The sequence below is a fragment of the Hoplias malabaricus genome, chromosome 8, assembly GCF_029633855.1.
Source record: "Hoplias malabaricus isolate fHopMal1 chromosome 8, fHopMal1.hap1, whole genome shotgun sequence".
Classification (NCBI taxonomy): Eukaryota; Metazoa; Chordata; class Actinopteri; order Characiformes; family Erythrinidae; genus Hoplias; species Hoplias malabaricus.
In genome coordinates this window covers 14225527-14244010 of record NC_089807.1, presented here as the reverse complement: position 1 = coordinate 14244010, position 18484 = coordinate 14225527, and the positions used below count along the sequence as shown (strand labels likewise).

Below are 18484 nucleotides of genomic sequence, written 5' to 3'. Positions count from 1 at the left end.
ACACACTAACAAGACTGTGTCACACTTTGCTTGTGTTTCCAGCTGTGAGGAGGAAACGGCAGTGGAAAACTTCTCACCAGTGGAAGATCTCTTGGGCCTGATTGCCTCATTTACATTGTTTGGAAAATCAGAATTAAAGGTGGCTGTGTGTGTGAATAATCCCCAGCCACCAGGCTTCAAATTCGACCCCGCCCTGACCAAAGGTATGGACGGATGCACCGTGGATGCTGAACACCTCACTGAATCTCCTTGCCACCACCTCATGTTAACGACAAGGCAAAGGCAATTATGTCCAAGATGATGAAGTGTAGGCCTCCTCACTAACCCACTTAAGATGCCCTGCATCCATTCTCCTCTTCTGTACCACAGTCCACCATTCATCACCAAGCAGAGCACCTCACTCCAGAGAGAGGCAAACACGGGCCTTTTTTAGCTTGATTCCATTTGGCCCTGATGTGATTTTAATTAAGGGTGAAATTCAATAACCCTACTCTCCACTTATATATTTATTTACTCCAAACATCAGTGTATTTTTGTCCAGAGAGACGAGCAGTCTTTTTTAAAACCTTTTGACAGGGTTATGCACACATTTGATTGTGAATATGGGTCTCCATGATGTTTGCACTTATTCATGCATGCTAGATAACACAGTTTCAATCAACCTATGAGGGAGTAATGTGATTTATATGCAGAGTTTCTCATGTATATGGGCCCCAAGGTGTTTTTAATGTCATGGCACTCTCACTGTAGATGTAAATCACTTTCCAACATTTTTCTGCCAGAATAAAATTACAAGCCACATATGTTTGGAAATTTACAAAGGAACACAATATTATTGTAATATATTTAATATTTTGCCATGTTATATGCCACTTTGTGGATTAAAATTTTGCATGATTTGATCGATTTATTTGGTCTGAGATTTAATACGTGAATTCTGGCCATTTGTAATTTTGTTTTGCAGGCTCTGCAGTGAAGAACATCAAAGCTTTTCAGATCATCCAGTCCTCTTTCCTGCGTTCCGGCAGCGCACTGACCTGCTGTCAGATCTTGCGTACAGTGCAGACAATCTGGTCATGGGACAAGGCCAACTTCTTTCTTCTGGAATGGACACTGCAGAGTCTGGCCCAGCTGGCAGAATGTGTGGCACAGAAACCTGCCACTGTCTACCCCCAATTCTTTGAGCTTCTGGAGACAGTGGTCTTTCAGCTCTCCTACATCCCTCATGACACACTGAGGAAGGTACAGGCCATGTTGAAAGAGGGATCTTCGCAGGCTTTCAGCATGGCTGCTTTAGAGTGCTTCCATGGCTTGGTAATGCACAGCAGCCTGTTGTCTGAAGTGCTGATTGATGGTGGTTTGATGGACCTTCTGCTGGTGGAGCTCAGAAGGAGAGCTAAGATCCTGAGGAAGGCTGGCATCACAGGTGATTAGAGTGTGTGTTTGTGCTGGTTAACACTTTTAACTCTATGGACCCATCAATCTAGGACCCTGAGTAACTAGATGCACTCATAACACTCATCCTTTACATCAGGGGTGCTTTAACTCTGGTATTTGAGATATAATATCCTGCAGAGTTTATTTCAAGCTGCATGTTTCTTTAGTTTGCTCAGCATATTTTTAGCAACAATCCTGAATCATACCAAAATATCTATGTGAACTGTATTTACTGCTGACCCTCACTGACTTTAAATTGTTTCTTGTTAGAAATTTGAGCTAACAACTCACCAGGGCAGTGAATGCAGGACCATAGTCTGGAATCCCTGTTTCCATATTGATCTAAATAATTCAGAAATGCTAATAAATAAACCTAATAACTGAATAATACACATACGATTTGTTTGACAGATAGGGATTAACCCTAGTCCTGGGCTGTCCTTCAGTTTGGGGAATACACATTTAAAATGTGTAGATAAGGACATGGCTCTGTTATCTTCTGGGCAGACAGCCTTTAAGAGTATTAAGGGCAAATGTTAAATTCCTCACCATTTATTCGTAATTGCTTTCACCTGCAGCGAATAAGGATGAACTGAGAGTGGAAGACTGTGAGAGGCAACTCACCACCAACATGCTAAATGTAGTTGCTGCTCTGGCATTGAGGTCCATCAGAAATACAGGTAAAGTAGAATTCTCCTGGGAGTGTACAAACATGTTTTGGTTTTAAATTTCAAAGCACACAGCTGTATGCAAAGCTTCTGCATATCCACAGCTAGACTGTATGTATGCATATACTTAAATACGTATTGGAGTATAGTTATTCTTTTCTTTCTTGGCTATACCAGCATCTATTCGAGACTTGGGCATGATTCCCTATATAAAAATCTTCTTGGATGATGAGCAGTTCCGCAGTCCATCTCTCTGTATCCTGGAGCAGCTGTCTGAGATGAACCCAGATGAGTACATGAGCACGGCTATAGGAGCTCTCTGTTCCTCCACTGAGACTGAAATAAAACTCAAACTGGATCTGCTGCATGTATGTCTTATTTTTTAATCTCTCTACTTTGTCCATTCCTGTGCAAGTCTTTGTTTATCTTTTGAACATCTTTGATTAATTCTTGTGAAATTATTTTTATTTGTTTTATCATTCATTGTCTCAGCATTCCCATCTCCACAATATTCCTCTCACAGTATACTTTTGCTCTCCCCATGTGTGGGAAAACTAGACCAGTGATGAAGGAATAGTGGTTGTATCCTGAACTAAGCACATTGTTTTGGGGACTACCTCGAGATTCAGATTTTATTTCTAATTTTAACAAATTATAACAAGTTTAAAGCATAATAAGTGTGTGAATTTATTATCCTAGCCTTTGGGAGCCTGATCACATTAAAGCCAAATTCAGATTGATTTGCTAATATATGTTTAGCTGTTAACTCGGGCTCGATTCAATTAGGATCGCAGCCCAGTGGTGTGACACGCCGAAAATTATGAGCAATATCAGATCAGTGAATGTGAAGAAATCTAATTATATGTAACTACATTAGCTACTTACTGTACATGTCCATTTTTTAGATACAAGTACAAGAATACTAACTTGCAGACTATTACGCTGTAACTGGGTTAAAGCAGGTAGCAATTGGATTCACCCCGACCACTGTGTGAAATATGTCAAACCTGTTCTGATTACTTCTATTGGTCCTAATTAGTTTAGGGCTTAATTTTATGACACATTAGCTCTTTGATGTATTAGAGTTGTAAACTGAATAAAGGCTAAAACAATTTCTGCTAAGCCCCATGAAACTGGAACCCTGCTGCACAGCCTCCCCTTTAATAGAGTGATGTATAATTTATCAGTGCATTTCCAGCATTGCATCTCCATTTCTGCCTTTAACTGACTGGAGAAACTTTGAATTAAAACCATATTGTGATACTGACAATAAAACAAGGAAAAATATTGTAGGCTCTGTGTTAGTCTCTTTAAGGAACTGCAATGTTTTTCACTGATGTCCTCATGTCTTCCCTGTACCCAGTCTGTCCTGAAAGTGCTAGACAACCCCAACAGCTGGAATGCTTTTCGCACAGCTGGTGGCTTCAACGGTCTGCTATCCATGGTGGTAGATATGGAGGGGGCTCTACTGGAGCAGCCATTGGGGGTGTGGGCTTCTCTTAGCCACAGTGCCTTGATGGAGCTGCTTCTGCTTGCCCTGCACACAGTGGCCCTTGCCATCCATCTACATCCTGTCAATGCCCACTTCTTTCACACCACTGGTCATTATGAAAAACTAGCTGAGGCTCTGCTGCAGCTGGGTTGCTTCCGTAGCTATGTGCCAATAGAGGCAGACTTGGCCATGGACCCTCGCTCATGCTGCAAGAGCTTCCGGCAGTTTGTGGAAATGGCTGAAAGCTCAAAATCCACTCTTTCCACACCCCTGCAGGTAAGGGTGGGCAAGAAGGCAAATATAAATAATGTCATGATCATTGCACACATTTTCACAACACAAAATAATTAATATATGATATATTTAGTTATTCTAAGGTTTATTGAGATTAACTGGATATCATGGATATTTTATTGCCTCATAGTTTTTTTCTTTTTTCTTTTTTAAACTTAGATTGTACACATAACTAATGTTGCTCTATAAGATTACTGACGTTGGCAGACTCAAGAAGTCATGATGATTAAGCAAAAACATGAACAGTTACTCCACATGCCTGCATTTTGTATATTTGTTTAATTGTTGGATACCTAGGATACCTTCTGAAAATCTTACAGTGCTATTATTAGTCATAATAATAATATCTCTCACTCCTATTTTAAGGACTGTGTGAGGCTGCTGAGCTTTCTTGAGCAATTTGGAACAGGTGTCACTGTGGCTGCGGACCTGTGCACTGGTCTGCAGGAGGATGCAGATGTAGAGGACAATCAACAGTCCCACACAGGGCCCAAGTCTGGAGATGTGGACTTTCAGTGCCGGATCAGAAATGCAGCTCTCACCATCTCATCCACCTCTACAGAGTCTGGGAGGTGTGTGGTATTGAATGCTTTTTAATCATGCACAATGTATAAAACGTTTGGGGAATTTTTCTACATTATTTTAAATGTAGTAAGAATAAATGCCTTCAAGTTGTCATCATCGTAAACCGTTTCATTTTTTTCCTTGGGATAAAGAGCATGTTTTGCTTAATATTAGAGTTGCAGAGTAAGTATGAAATATATATTTTTGCCATTGTTTCATAATATGATTATGATGTGGTTAGTATTCTTTCTTACAAATATTTGAGGGAATCATTGATGTGATTAATGATGGTTACTGGACAATTTTTTACAAAAATGCCTATGCTGCGGTAATAATTTGCAAATAATATGGAGTGGTGCCTGCTTAAAAGATGTTTTAGCTCTAGTCTTTTTCAAACAAGGGCAGCATGATTGTGTGGAAGTAGTGTCATGCCAGATGGCTAATGTCTTTACCAGCCACTGCTGTCTCTGTGTTCTCTGACAAGCCACTTAACCTCAATGTCTACCCAGGGGCTGTGTCTTCTGTTTCTACTACATATCACAGACATTCCTCTTTCTTCAGGTTCTCCTGTGATCATAAAATACTGCACCCTGGAGCAGTTAAGGTCATCATGATTCTGCTACCTTGTATTTATTGTCCCAGTGACCCTCAGGTACCGTAGTGCAGTAACACATTATTGTTTTATTCTTGATGGTCCTTTGTCTGCTTTAGACAATCTACAGCAGCTTCATTACTGTCTCTCTGTGCTTTCACATCTGTAGCTGTCTGCTGAACTGCAGTTAGCTGTAGCTCATCATGTGCAGTCCATGGTGAAATCAGAACAGAACAGACAGATCATGTGTGAATCGGGCCTTCTGGAGACTCTTCTCACCCATTGCCGGGACATCCTTGGCGAGAGCACCTGCTTATTGCACCTGCCTGTGGTACGCATCCTGGAGAAACTGGCTTCCCAATCCATAGACCAGAAGTCCCTCAGGTTGGCAACGATGAGCTATTCTGTGATATTGCATGATATTGCATGCATATTGTATAATGTTTATATGATTTAGATTCACTCATATCTACAATAAAGAAATAAATTCACATGTGTGCCATTTGCGGTTACACTTTCATACAGATGGTTCCTGTGTTTAGGAGATCCTCTCCTGTGTAATCCTGAAAAGTGTACCCCCTCCCAGGTCTTTCAGGCTGAGCCACCACTCTCTAATGGTACATGTTACATTATTTGTTTTATATTCTTCTTTTGTTTGTCGAGACCCAAAATGGAACTCTGGTCCCTAAATGTTAAGTATGAAGTATGAAATATATTTTTATGAAATATGATCTTGTTTGCTTCCAAAAAAATTTATTTAAATATATTTATATGTAAACCAAATATATAAATCAATCAAACAATACTAAAATGCAATAAATAAATCAAACAAATACAGTAGGTTTAAGAGTAAAAATAGCAGTGTTTTGCCACTGTAAAAAGTTAATACTCTCTTGTTTACAAAACACTTGCAAATAGCTGGATGAAATCTGATTTCATTAAAATAGGAGAAGGCGCTGACAAAGTAGAAGACTGTGACGAGACTGAAAAGATGCATTATAATAAGTCATTTAAAAGGAGTTTTAGTTTATTGAGGACATCCTCAAACAGCGGGTCACCAGTTCCCCTTCACCGAATCATCAGTCTTGTTTCAATGACTTCACCACGGAGTTTCCGGCCACACAAGGTGTCAGCTTCACCCTCGTTTGTGGAGTTCGATATGACTGACAGTGGATATGGGTGGGTCTCCACAACCTTTGCTGATAATAAATAAATTAAAATCAAATAATATATTGCTTCTTATATCCTGATCAGATAACTGTAATCATCTTATTTTTATAACTTCACAATCTATAACTTCACAATCTCTATTTGTCCTTTTAGTTGTCTGTTTCTGCCATCTCTTGCCACAGTGAAAGGAGTTAGTGCAGACTCCGTCTCCACAGGAGGAATTGGAAGTGGTGAGATATGTTTTCTTTGCAGCACTGTTGCTATACACTGAAAGACCACTGGGTCAGGAGCATGTACCTTGTATCTACACCCCTTGTCCCTTTTATCAGCTCCACTGACCACACAGAAGCACCTTGTAGTTCTACAATTACAGACCTGCTCCGTGGTGGCCGTCCTGGCCATTGAAGAACAGGGTGAATGGGGATAAGAAAGTATGCAGAGAAACAGATGGACTACAGTCTTTAAAGAATGCTCCTGTGTGGACAGTGGAGCTGATAAAATGGACAGTGAGTGTAGATTCAAGGTAGGTGTTCCTAATCCAGTGATTGTTCTGTGTAGTAGACTAGCAATCCTTGCAATTACAGATGTATGTAGTGGAAGACTGAAGCACATCTTTATGGGTTTAAGACTGTCTTGTTATTAAAGGCCACTATTCTGGCACCTAGTGTCTTGGATGTGTCAGACATTCTGTTATAAACATGATTTTAAATGTGGCTGCCAAATGTCTGGGTGCTCCTCAGACTGGTTCTAAATGATTTTTCTTCTCATGTGAGTTGTGAATGTATATTTAAAAAAGTTTATAAAGAGTTTGACATTGTTTAGTACTTCCTGCTTCTAAAAATGACTTGGCTCTGTTAAAAAATGGACATAATTCATTAAGACTTTAATAGCCTTGTTGTGCCTTGCAGAATTTTTTCTGTGCCTTTTTGTGACTGCTGTTCTGTTTATCTGTCAGACTGCAGGGGTTTTCCTCCCTCAGCTGGCGTGTCGTTCTCCTGCTGGTTTCTGATCAGCAGGTTCAGCTCAGCGTGCGACTCTCACCCAGTTCGGCTGCTGACGATAGTGCGCCACATGTCTCGTGCTGAGCAGCACTACAGCTGTCTGTCGATCAGCATCTCTGCCTCTGACGGCTGCCTGGTCATCTCCACCGAAGAAGAGCCCTACCAGTTCTTAGGTGACAGTCCTGTATACACTATACTGAAATGCAGTGATTGTCTGTGGCAAGTACTTTATTGATATAAGACTCACATACAGATGGGCAAGATGACTTTTTTCATCAGCATGCTTTTCTGATTACATTCCAATTCAGAAACATTATACTGAGAGTTATATGTTGCACTACTAGTACATTTTGTCTAAGTTTTCACTTTTTGTATTGTACAGATGTCATGCAGTTATAATGATAATATTATACTGCAAATATTTTCTTTTTATTTTTTGTTTTCTTTTGAACTTTTTGTTTACAGAGCTCAAAAAAACTAAATATCATCATACATATAATTTCATCACATATTAAGTAATTGCTAAATTATATTTTTTATAATATTGCATACTCATTAAAGTAGCTGTGAGATTCTTTCTACACATATCTAAAGAAACCCAAGCACAAAATATCTTTCTTTCATAGACATATTGGAGCCGGAGATACACACTCCAACAGCTCTGCCAGTTTCAGTGCGCTTCAAGTGCTCAAAACAGCTGACTCCAGGACAGTGGCATCACCTTGTTGTTGTAATGGCCAAGGACATCAAAAAGAGCTGCAAAGTATCTGCTTATCTCAATGGAGGGCTGATTGGGACATCAAAGGTTAGCTCAAGTGTTACAGCTGCGTCTTGTATTTTCTGTTTTTAACACTGCATCCTCTTTTGGATTGATTGATTGTACAGTACATTGCACACTATAAATCTCAGTATATGGTTCCTCTGTCTATAGATGAGGTATATTCAGCCATTCCCTGGCCAGTGCATTGCAATGGATGCATCAGCAGTCATTGATGTGTGTGGGATTATTGGGACTCCTCCGATATGGAAGCAGCATGCAGCGCTGATCTGGAGAATTGGTCCTGCATATCTCTTTGAAGAAGTGCTAAGTGCTGAGGCTGTAGAGATCATGTATGATCAGGGCACTAAGTATCTTGGCAATTACCTGGCTCTTGAGGCTCAAGGTAGGGCAGAAAGTTTCTTCTCTTTTGTTTTTGCTTAAAAATGATCCGGCCTTCTGTGACCTACTTTTTTTTCTGGAAAGATCCCAGTATCATACTACTGTCAAAAAATTACATGTAATTATCTATTTTCCCTTGTCATTTAAGCACAGTGGCTGTCCCTTGTATATATTTTTTTAACAGTGATTATATATAAACCTAGTATTAAAATTATTTTCCTCATTTGCTTTGGAGAAAGCAAGGCGCAGTTTATGCTATGTTATTTCTTATTTCTTTTCAGACAGTGGGAAAACAGAATGCTCTCTAGTCAGGCTAGTTCCTCCAGAAAGAATCTGTTTTGGCATAAATCCATCAGTGTCTACTCTCACTACAGTAGCAGAGATCAGAGAACAGTACAATGAGGTGGACTGCCGTCTTATAGCCAAAGAGGTGCCACTACTATATGTGTTCTGGTTTAAATATAATCAATTAATATGGTCAGATGCTTTAAATGGAGACTAATCCACTAATCATCTTTGTTTACAGATGGGCATCACATCAAGGGATAGCTGCACTCCTGTGTTTCTGGCTCACAATATCAGTCAGCACCTCAGTGGAACTGCTAGAACTATTGGGGCAGCCTTGATTGGTCGTTTTGGTAAAAATTAATATTTTCAGACTACATCATTATTGAAATTAATGTTTTAAGTTTGTTAATCAAGTTCAAATTATTTAAGACCTATAACTATGTTTTTACGTTCTTTCCTTTCACATTCAATTTCAGGGGTCAGGACATTTATTTCAAACAGTGCTAGCACTAGTTTCCAGTTCATTGGTGGACCTGCAGTTAATCTCAGCTTGGTTGCTATGGCATCAGATGACAGTTTGTTGTATGCATCTGTCAAAGTTCTGCTATCTGTACTAAACACAAATCCAGTGATGAGGCATGAGATGAAGCGGATCAATGGTTATAAGGTACATGTTCTGGAAGGTTTTTTTCTTTTCCACACTTACCTTTAACAAAATTGTTTACAAAAGATCAAAGAGATATTTAGGTTTTTTTCATATATTATTTCTGTCTGCAGCTCTTTGCCTTCCTACTGAAGATGAAGGCCCACTTGATCAGTAACAGGACTTTTCAGCTGATTTTAGCTATAGTGGGGACCATGGAGCTGGGTACAGGCTGTGTATATATACATGACCTCACTGCACTCCAGGACATCCTGTGTGATTTTGAGGTATGTCTGTGCTTAATCTACATAGCTGAAGTATGTTTGTATCTGTGTAAAACTTGATCTGTTAGCTACTATTTTTAATGTGTACATAATCTGAATCACAAAAATATGTTAACCAGGCCTATATTTTTCATAATTAATTTTTTGTTTTAATTTATAGGTCTGGCAGAAGGCTCCAGAAAGTCTCGACTTCTCTGTTTTAAATCATTTTGCTGATATCCTGAAATCATCAAGGTACTTTATACTGATTTGTGTAGTCATTGTATATCGACTTTTTCTGGGCTTTGTGTAGCCATAATTGATTTGTATGCGACAGAGAGCATTCTCTCTTCCTCTTTCCACTCATGCATGGTCTGTTTACAGGAAACATGGTCTAGCACTCTGCCAGAGAGGCTTCACGTAACATTTGAATTGTCAAGATAACTGCATCATATGACAGATATGCCAATCTTTTCCAGTGAGGATCCCTGGAATGCAGCAGCCATGCACAGCCTTGATCTGATGACTAAGCTTCTTTTCCTGCTGCAGGACCCTGCTGTGACATACGCAAAAGTCACTGTCATCTGCACCATCATCACATATCTGCTGAAAGGGCACTTTAGCACAGAAGACATCCGCAGGCATGCAAAGACAGTTCCTTTCAGATCATTGGCTATGAGAGATAAAGATGGTAGTTGCTGAGTGTGTGTGTGTGTGCTGATCTATCTATCCAATATATATATATATATATATATATATATATATATATATATATATATATATATATATATATATATATATTGGATAGATAGATAGATTATACAATATATTTAAAATTGCTCATTTATTAACGTGTGTAAGCAGTGTCTTAGGCTAAATTAGATCATTTTATGGATGCACTTCCACTTTATATCTCTTAGCTATGCTAGATTTATTCTTTTTTTTGTATGCACAATCAACCAAATGACTCGGTCAGAATTCAGAGTTCTTTTGCAACCTTGTCTTTCTGCAGCACAGAGGTTAATTTATAGACACATTTAGATTTACAGTGCAACTAAATCAAAGTTCTACATCTATGTGTTTTTCTTTGTTCATGCAGGCTTGGACTCTTCTTAATTCATTCCCTGTTTCCTCCAACTGTGAATGAGAAGACTGCTTTTTCTTGTGTAGTTTTCGATGACAAGTCAATATGTAAGAACACTGCAAGTAAACATTGAAATGTTTCCGATATTTAGATGTGGAGGGGTATGTTACTCAGTATTAAAGTCACAATGTTTTGGTGGAGGATTGATTAAAGATGACTGAAGCTCTGCCTGAACTTCTGTCTAGCCCTCAGCCAAACACCTGCAAGAACCGTCTGGATCAGGAACCAGCTGCTTGAGGCGCTGTCCTCACTAATCATCTCTGACAATTCTCTGCCTAATGAGTGAGTCTATAGCACAGAGGACTGTTTCATTAAATATTCCATAATATTTCAAAATTCCATAAGCATTTTGATTCTCTTACTCTCTCATGTTTCTTTCATTGCAGTAACCAGGAAGAAGTGTTCTTCACGCTGGGGTCAGACTGGTTCCTCCTCTTCTTACAAGGACACATCCACTCCAACACGGTTCTGTTGGCCCTTAGACTACTCGTCCACTTTCTCTCCAATCAGACGATACTCGGCAAGTTCAGAGAGGGTGTGTCATTAGGAACACTAATGGAAGGCTTTGAGATACCGCTTGGAATCATAGGTACAACCTTCAGTATTTTGGAAAGAGTGTGAATATTTGAACAGTGAAATTATTATCACTATTTAAGTCAGCAATTACATATAGAAACAGATTTATGATTAGCTTGATTTATACGTTACTGGTATGTTCCCATTTTGCTCAGGTAACTGGGGGACACGCTCTTGGTCTTATGAGTGTTTGAGCTGCACCTGTCCAGGCTTTACTGTGCTGCCCAGACTGCTGCTTAGTCATATTAACCTTCCACAGATATATGGAGCATTTGCTGCCCTCCTGTTAGGAAAATCAGATTTCCCCATACCAGATGGACAGGTAAATGGTCCTTAAAACTTACTTTTTTTTGAACTAAAAAGACTTTGGGCAGAATTTTAGGGTGAATTTTAGGGTATAAATGAATTTTAGGGGGAGCTAATTGGTTTTTCAAAATGTATTAAGTAATTAACATTCAAGAAAATCTGTGATTTAAAATATTAATTTTAATTTGTTTTATATACATTTGAATGCATTATATATATTTTATTAATTTTTTTATTTGGAAGTGCAAACTAATTTGGCATTAGACAAGCATTTTTTAAATGTTACATTTCTCTTGTCGAAATATTTATTATTATTTATGAGACAATATTTTATTTTAGAATAATTTGAGGAAACATATTGTTTATATTCTATTAAGTGACCTGCACAATTATTATTATTTTTTTGGATGCCAGATGGATCTTGATAGCTTACTCCAGAGTGTGATTGAAAGCTCCACAAATGAACAAGGAGTTCAGCTTTGCACAGAGGCAGCCTGCGTCCTGATAGAACTGGTCAAGATGATCATTTGTAAGGTGAGAAAGACTTTTTATAGACCATGGACAACCTGTTTAAGGTGTATGTGCTCAACTCTTAGAATTTGAGTTGTTTTTTGTAAGATGAGTTTATTTTGTAATACAGTTAAAACATAATTGCACAGTTACAAAGATCATTGCAGTATGTTATGTAATGGATTACCTTTGAATTTCCTGTGCATTTTGTATCAACAGCTTTGATATTACAGTTTTCTCTCAACAGTAATGTCACAACTGTATTTTCTAATAATTTTTACTGCTTGATTGAGTGAGGAATAATAATTAACATGCTTTTGATATTGCCTGTGATTATTGTGATTTCTAATGGTAAACTGTTACACGCTTCTTCACTGTGTTTCATTTCTCCAAAAAAGCCAATAACAGGAAGTGAAGACAACTGGGAGGTACAGTACCCAGGCAGTGTGATGCAGTTCCTCTGTCTGCTCCACAGCCTCTTCCCACGTGATCCTCTGTGGGCCTCCACTGACTTTCTTAACTCTCTGGCCAGTGCCGTGTTCCCCACTGAAACCACTGAGGTGAGACATGGAGGACTTTACCGTCCATGCTCTGTGCACACTTAATTACAAGCCTTTTGCATAGTGTTTTAATTCCCCTGGAGGAAAGTGGAGCAGCCAGTTATGCAAACTGATCCTGTATGTTCTTTCTTACTACCAAGAGCCCTTCTGGTCTCCAGGGTAATGGTGAGGGTGGGACAGAGGGGGAGTCCCCGACGGCCCGCCTCTCTCACCCTGCCAGGAAGCAGGTGTGTGACTTTATTCGCATACTGCTGATGGACAGTCTCATAAACGTCCCTGCCAAAGATCAGAATCACCCATTTATTCAGCTGCTGGAGGTGAGGAGGGAGCATTGGTGGTTAGCATCACAAGGGTTTGTGCGGTTGACCCTTAAAATCAAGTTTGAGTAATTTTTTTATGGTTTTGCTTTACATTTCAAATGCATTATACATTATACATATTTACATCATACATATTATACATTAATATGTAATTATGTAAATATTACAGGGCTGCATATTGAATGATTTTCAATTAATTTGTAGTTTGTAGCAACTTAATTGATTCTACAACTCTGACATTCACCTGTTTATTTTAATGACATAAATGGCAAAACTATAAAGACTTTTTTTTTCAAAAAACAATCAACAAAGTATTCAATTTCAAAATTGTAATAGAACATCTCCATTTACTTACAAATTAAAAAGTAGTTTCAGATTTAAAATCCATGTCCATACATATTCAGTGCTTGTTTCATTGAGAAATAATTCATTTTGAACTATGCCTTTGTTTTGCTCTGCTGCTCATTGTTACGTGCGATAGTGGTAGTACTGTGCTAGAATTTATGCTTTATGTTGTGTAGGTGTTAGAGTAATGATGTAATACTTCCAGATTTCTGGCAGTGAAATAATCTGCTAGTGGCTTGGAGTATAAAAAAATATTGGCCCCAGTGTGTAAAATCTTTTCTCCATAAGGTGCCACTCTTGGCCCAGTTTTGAGGAATGTGTACCACTTGCATATCTATTTCTTACTGAAAGACACTGTGTTTTGCAAAGCCAGTGAACAGAATTATGTGAATTTTTTTACGTTTTTGCATTTGTGCCGTTTGGTAGGCACTCTTAATCTGAGACATTTATAAGTTTCCTTGACTCTTATTGGTCTTAGCATGGTGTGCAATCCCAAGCAGGGAATTGAACCCTTCTAAACCCTTCTCTGTTCTAAAGAGAAGATGGTGGGGCCACAAACTATGCTACACCAGGCAGGTGCATGTGGAGAAGATATGTTAAATGGCTGAATGTTGGTCCAGGTGTTTGCTTTAATGTTGTGTCAATGTGTTTAGTTCTCTCCAGATGAGGTATGTCAGGAGCAAAAACAGAGCTTTCAGAGTGAACTGCTGGAGTTTCTAATGGAGATCATACATATGACAGGGCAAGAAGACGGTCAATCCACACATGTGGCCAGAGACGGTAAAATAATGCTACTCATGATTACATTTTATTGATGACATTAAGCCTAGTATTTGGCTCTGTCTGTATTTTTAAAAACATACTTAGGTTGTTGTAGCATGATTGTGCTGTCATCATTGTGTTAAATAGACAGTCGCCTGGTATTTAATATATCTGCTTCAGCAACATACTGGATATATATGCTAGTGTGCTTGTTTAACAAATATAGTGTGAGCTTGGGGCTTTTTAAATAAAAAACTTATTTAATTTGGCTTTGGTTCCAGATCCAAATGCATCCAAATCCAGGCCTGACGGGAAGGTGGCCATACTGATAGAGAACATAGCTTTTTTCAGTAAGATGCTGGTGGAGAAACTGTATACAGGCATGTTTGTGGTGGATCCAGAAAACCTGTTGGCCTTTGTTGCTGAACAGATAGCGGTGGTGCGTATGTGTCATCAGAAAATGCCTAGGTTTCTTGCTTTTCGCATTTTGCTGTAGTATTGTAATGATGTATACCTGTGTGTTTGCTTTGCAGGCAATGGAGAAAGGACAGACTCAGCGGGAGTCTACAATCAATGTTCTGTATAAAAGCATGAACCGATCCCTGCTGTACTTTCTGTCTCGGCCCAGACAGACCCCAGCCGAGCAGCAGATCATCCTCAGGACCCTCACCGTTCTACAGCAGTACTGGGACATCATCATGGCCACTTACAATGCCAGTGTCCCCTTCATCAGCTGCCTGCTGCACTGCCTGCTCCTTATCCGCTCAGGAAGGTACCACTTTTTCCATGCTTATATCTTCACTCTGTATTCTGTTTGATTTTTCATTAGGAGTGTAAAGGTGGTATTTTGACCTAAACGCATTATATACCTGCAGTGATTTTGTAATAAAACACTTGGAATTTTAATATATATATCTAAAACTCATAAATGAATAACAGTTATAATTCATTTTAAGATTTAAATTTAATATATATCATTTTATTAAGGAAAAATATATTATGATGTCTTTAACGGTTTTTATACATTTTTACATGGCTCCTCATATCTCAGCACAACTTATTTTATTGAGAATTTTTTTTTTTTACATAAATCCACTTGTTCCTCAAATCCAAAAATCATAAGTAAATCACTCTGATTTGTGAGACATATAAGGTATAGAAGGTTTAATCAGTCAATAATTTAATTCTATAAGCTTTTATTTTGTACTCTCAGCTTTCCTGAGGGCTTTGGCTGTGAAATGCACAAAAAGCCATCTAGAAAATTCTGGCGACATCTATTCCCACACAAGAATAACCGTGGAATGGCCCCAGTTGAAATCCCAGATTCAGCCGAGGGTGAGTTGGCAATCGTTTTCACTGATGTTGACCAAGGGATCGGAATATGAAGCACATTTATGATGTTGGTTTTTCCTGTTTTGTGTGCAGTGGAGTCTGAGCTGATGAGGATGGTGGAAAGCACATGGAGTAAGCTGATGCTAGAGAGGAGACAGTCCCTGGAGGAGGCCTATAAGATTGACCTGTCAGCCAAGCAGGCGGGCAGAGACGTACCAGTCTCCATGACAGATGTGAGCCCTCTGTGGGAGGAGACAGCAGTGAAAGCGTGGCAAGTTTTCATAGGTCTGTCTCTGTGTCTTTCCAGCATTTACATGCTTTATTTTGCCTTTTTATTCTTATTAATTCTTATTGCAATCAAGAAGCGTCATAATTTTTTTTTTTTTTTTTTTTTTTTTTTTTTTTAGTAAATGCATGCTTCTGGGACTGCTGAGATTTCTATAAAGTTCCAGACCCATCAAAACTTAAAATATGTGTTAGTTGGTCCTTGCTGTCTGATGACTCAGATGTGCCACTATAGTCCTGTTTCTTTCCCTCAGACTCTCAGAAGAAGAAGATAAATAATAGTCATAAGAAGACAGGTCTTCTTGGCAGTGTCCAGCGCTCACCTCACAGGAGAGCTGAAAAGGACTCTGAGTCCATTGTGAAGGTAGGAAGCCTATTATGGAGTGTGAAGATTCTCTAAATACAGGTCCTTGCATAGCCTTGATAGACAGACAGAGGAGGTGGTTTATTAAATAAGTGTGAGCTGTTTCACAGGTGTTTATCCTGACCACTGTGCCCTGCCACCCTCCCAAAGTCACCACACCCAGCAGCCTCACCTACCCTGTGGCACTGTCTCAATTTGTCTTCTAAATCAATTTGGATCATTACAGCTGAGTACACCTCAGTGGGCAATGTAATTGATATTTGTTAATTTTTTTCACGGGAACACTCAGTAGAACATTGCGCTTGCTGGTGAAGGTTAAAGACGCTGTTATTGTTGTTTTTCCCCCTGAAACTCGGCCCACATCATTAGTTCCCACTGTTGAAGACGTCGCCATCTGGAAAAGGATGCACAGAGATATTACTCAGGCACGAGGCATGAAATTACCGTTTCTCTGCAACTGCTGCTGTCTCCATCTCCGCCACAAAAACAGGGGGCGGTAATTATAGGCAGTCACAATCTGATGAAAACATTATTCATTTTGTGTTATTCTTTATCATATCAGCTCTTGACAGCCTATCAACTGTTTTGATGAATTGTTTCCCTCAAAAAGGTACCATGAAAAAATTGGGGAAAAGTCATCTAAGCCTGTGTGTCGTTCTGATATTAAAAGACAAATGTTTCATGGACTGATAGTTTCCTGTACTTCAGAACGTTTTGAAAAGTCGTTTAATATAATACGATGTATGACACACACACACACACACCCACACATTATGGCATATGATTTTTCTATTTATTTTGTTTTGCTTTATTTATGTTCTAGTTTTGTCTGGAAGTTCCAACAATTTCTAGACTTAAATTTCAACTTCTAGTGAGAGCCCAACACCACGGATCCCAGAAAACATTTCGCACATCCTGCGGCAAAACTTTTCTCTGGATTCATTTCAGAAATATACTGTCAGCATAATTATATCTTTATCTTCCTAACAGAAAGATAATTAACATGGCTAATGATCAAGTTAAGTTTATTACACATTCACAAACGGCTCAGAATGAAGTTGACATTATGTTATGTTATCATCAAAGGTAGTGTTTTCTCTGGAAAGTAATTAAAATGTAAATCAGTGTGATGATAATTGCAGAGGGGATGCTATTTAATGTGGCACGTTTAAGAGGCCAATGAGTTTTCCTGTTTGGTAAATAGAGTAATTAATGCTATATGTTACTTATGATTCTCTAAATAAAGGAATAAGATTAGGAGATGATTCAGTGTTTATCCGTGGAAACGGGGCCGTAATTGCTCCCGTAAATTTCTCTTTGTAACCCTTCCTAATCCTCCCTTCCATTTGGCAAGCACAAATGCCTCATTTTTTTCCCTCCTAGTTTTGTGACTAGTAATTTGAGAAGTTTAAAAGTTTGAGAGTTTATTGCTGCCCAGTAGTCCTGTTTAGAGATTTGGTTGGACATTTTCTAATTTACTGTGATGTAATTGGCAGATTTTTCCACTGAATCAAGTAACTGTGGATCATCCGATTTTGGATGTTTTGGAAAAGTCATGGCTTTGAGTTTGGGAAATGTTTGCAATCTGGAGGAAAATTCAGGTCATCTAAATCAGTGAAATCAGTGTAAAACCATTAACCATGTCATAAATATTTGTTAATTTGGAAACACAGTTTAAACAAAAGGACAATATTGAGAATTTTCTCATTTTTATCAGATGGTCAGATGGTTTGTTTGTGCCTGAAGCAGCACTCCGGTGCCTGAAGCTGTAGTATCATTGCCTAACAGATGCAGGAAAAGCTCCTGCTGGGCAGAGCAGGACTCTGTGTTCGCTATCAGTCTCTGAGGTGGAGTTAAAGCGCTTCCCGAGTCAGGCTTTACAGCCGAGTCCTGTAGTTCCCTGACTCGCTTTAAGAGGATACCACTGTGATGATTAGCTTAATGACTCTTTAAGTAAATATTAGAATGAGCACATTGGTCGTGTTGTACACAGGCCTCCTGAAGGGCTAATGCCAATCAGTGTAATAAATCAGCTGGGCACAGATTGTGGCACACGGCCAGCAGCAACCTCACACTGTGCTGATATTATACTTTAACTTAATTACTACACACTGAGAACTATTGCATTTGGAGCCTGGGTTATTGTAGGGTTCAATAGCCACTAGCTTGTTTGCTAGATAAATGCACTTTATGAAATGAAGTTAGAAAAGTATGCAAACATAAATGGCCTCCAAAGAGCGATACAAATCTATAAAAATCTCACTCTTTTCTAATGTGTTTCTCAAAGACTTTTTTGGCAGACATGGAAGGTCACAGGATAACTGGTGAAGAGATGTTTGAGACCTTGCTGAAAAATCATATACAGGTTTGTCAGAGCTTCCTTTCTGATATAATTACAGTAAATATGGA

At 38.8% G+C, this 18484-nt stretch overlaps 1 protein-coding gene across 1 annotated transcript in view; it reads left to right on the top strand.

The window, feature by feature from the left end:
• wdfy4 (WDFY family member 4) overlaps positions 1 to 18484 on the top strand; it is a 49033-nt gene that overhangs the window by 10447 nt on the left and 20102 nt on the right. Inside the window, exons 8-41 of the mRNA XM_066678554.1 lie at positions 43 to 203; positions 965 to 1426; positions 2016 to 2117; positions 2283 to 2473; positions 3469 to 3873; positions 4258 to 4463; positions 5017 to 5107; positions 5217 to 5431; positions 5573 to 5664; positions 5995 to 6226; positions 6371 to 6447; positions 7173 to 7391; positions 7845 to 8023; positions 8150 to 8381; positions 8659 to 8807; positions 8904 to 9015; positions 9142 to 9332; positions 9443 to 9595; positions 9753 to 9826; positions 10051 to 10212; positions 10671 to 10762; positions 10901 to 10997; positions 11102 to 11304; positions 11447 to 11613; positions 12012 to 12131; positions 12506 to 12667; positions 12808 to 12984; positions 13986 to 14112; positions 14376 to 14533; positions 14628 to 14866; positions 15308 to 15429; positions 15520 to 15711; positions 15966 to 16075; positions 18363 to 18440. Of these exons, the coding sequence (XP_066534651.1) occupies positions 43 to 203; positions 965 to 1426; positions 2016 to 2117; positions 2283 to 2473; positions 3469 to 3873; positions 4258 to 4463; positions 5017 to 5107; positions 5217 to 5431; positions 5573 to 5664; positions 5995 to 6226; positions 6371 to 6447; positions 7173 to 7391; positions 7845 to 8023; positions 8150 to 8381; positions 8659 to 8807; positions 8904 to 9015; positions 9142 to 9332; positions 9443 to 9595; positions 9753 to 9826; positions 10051 to 10212; positions 10671 to 10762; positions 10901 to 10997; positions 11102 to 11304; positions 11447 to 11613; positions 12012 to 12131; positions 12506 to 12667; positions 12808 to 12984; positions 13986 to 14112; positions 14376 to 14533; positions 14628 to 14866; positions 15308 to 15429; positions 15520 to 15711; positions 15966 to 16075; positions 18363 to 18440 (5749 nt within the window). The remainder of the gene's footprint in view (positions 1 to 42; positions 204 to 964; positions 1427 to 2015; positions 2118 to 2282; positions 2474 to 3468; positions 3874 to 4257; positions 4464 to 5016; positions 5108 to 5216; positions 5432 to 5572; positions 5665 to 5994; positions 6227 to 6370; positions 6448 to 7172; positions 7392 to 7844; positions 8024 to 8149; positions 8382 to 8658; positions 8808 to 8903; positions 9016 to 9141; positions 9333 to 9442; positions 9596 to 9752; positions 9827 to 10050; positions 10213 to 10670; positions 10763 to 10900; positions 10998 to 11101; positions 11305 to 11446; positions 11614 to 12011; positions 12132 to 12505; positions 12668 to 12807; positions 12985 to 13985; positions 14113 to 14375; positions 14534 to 14627; positions 14867 to 15307; positions 15430 to 15519; positions 15712 to 15965; positions 16076 to 18362; positions 18441 to 18484) is intronic.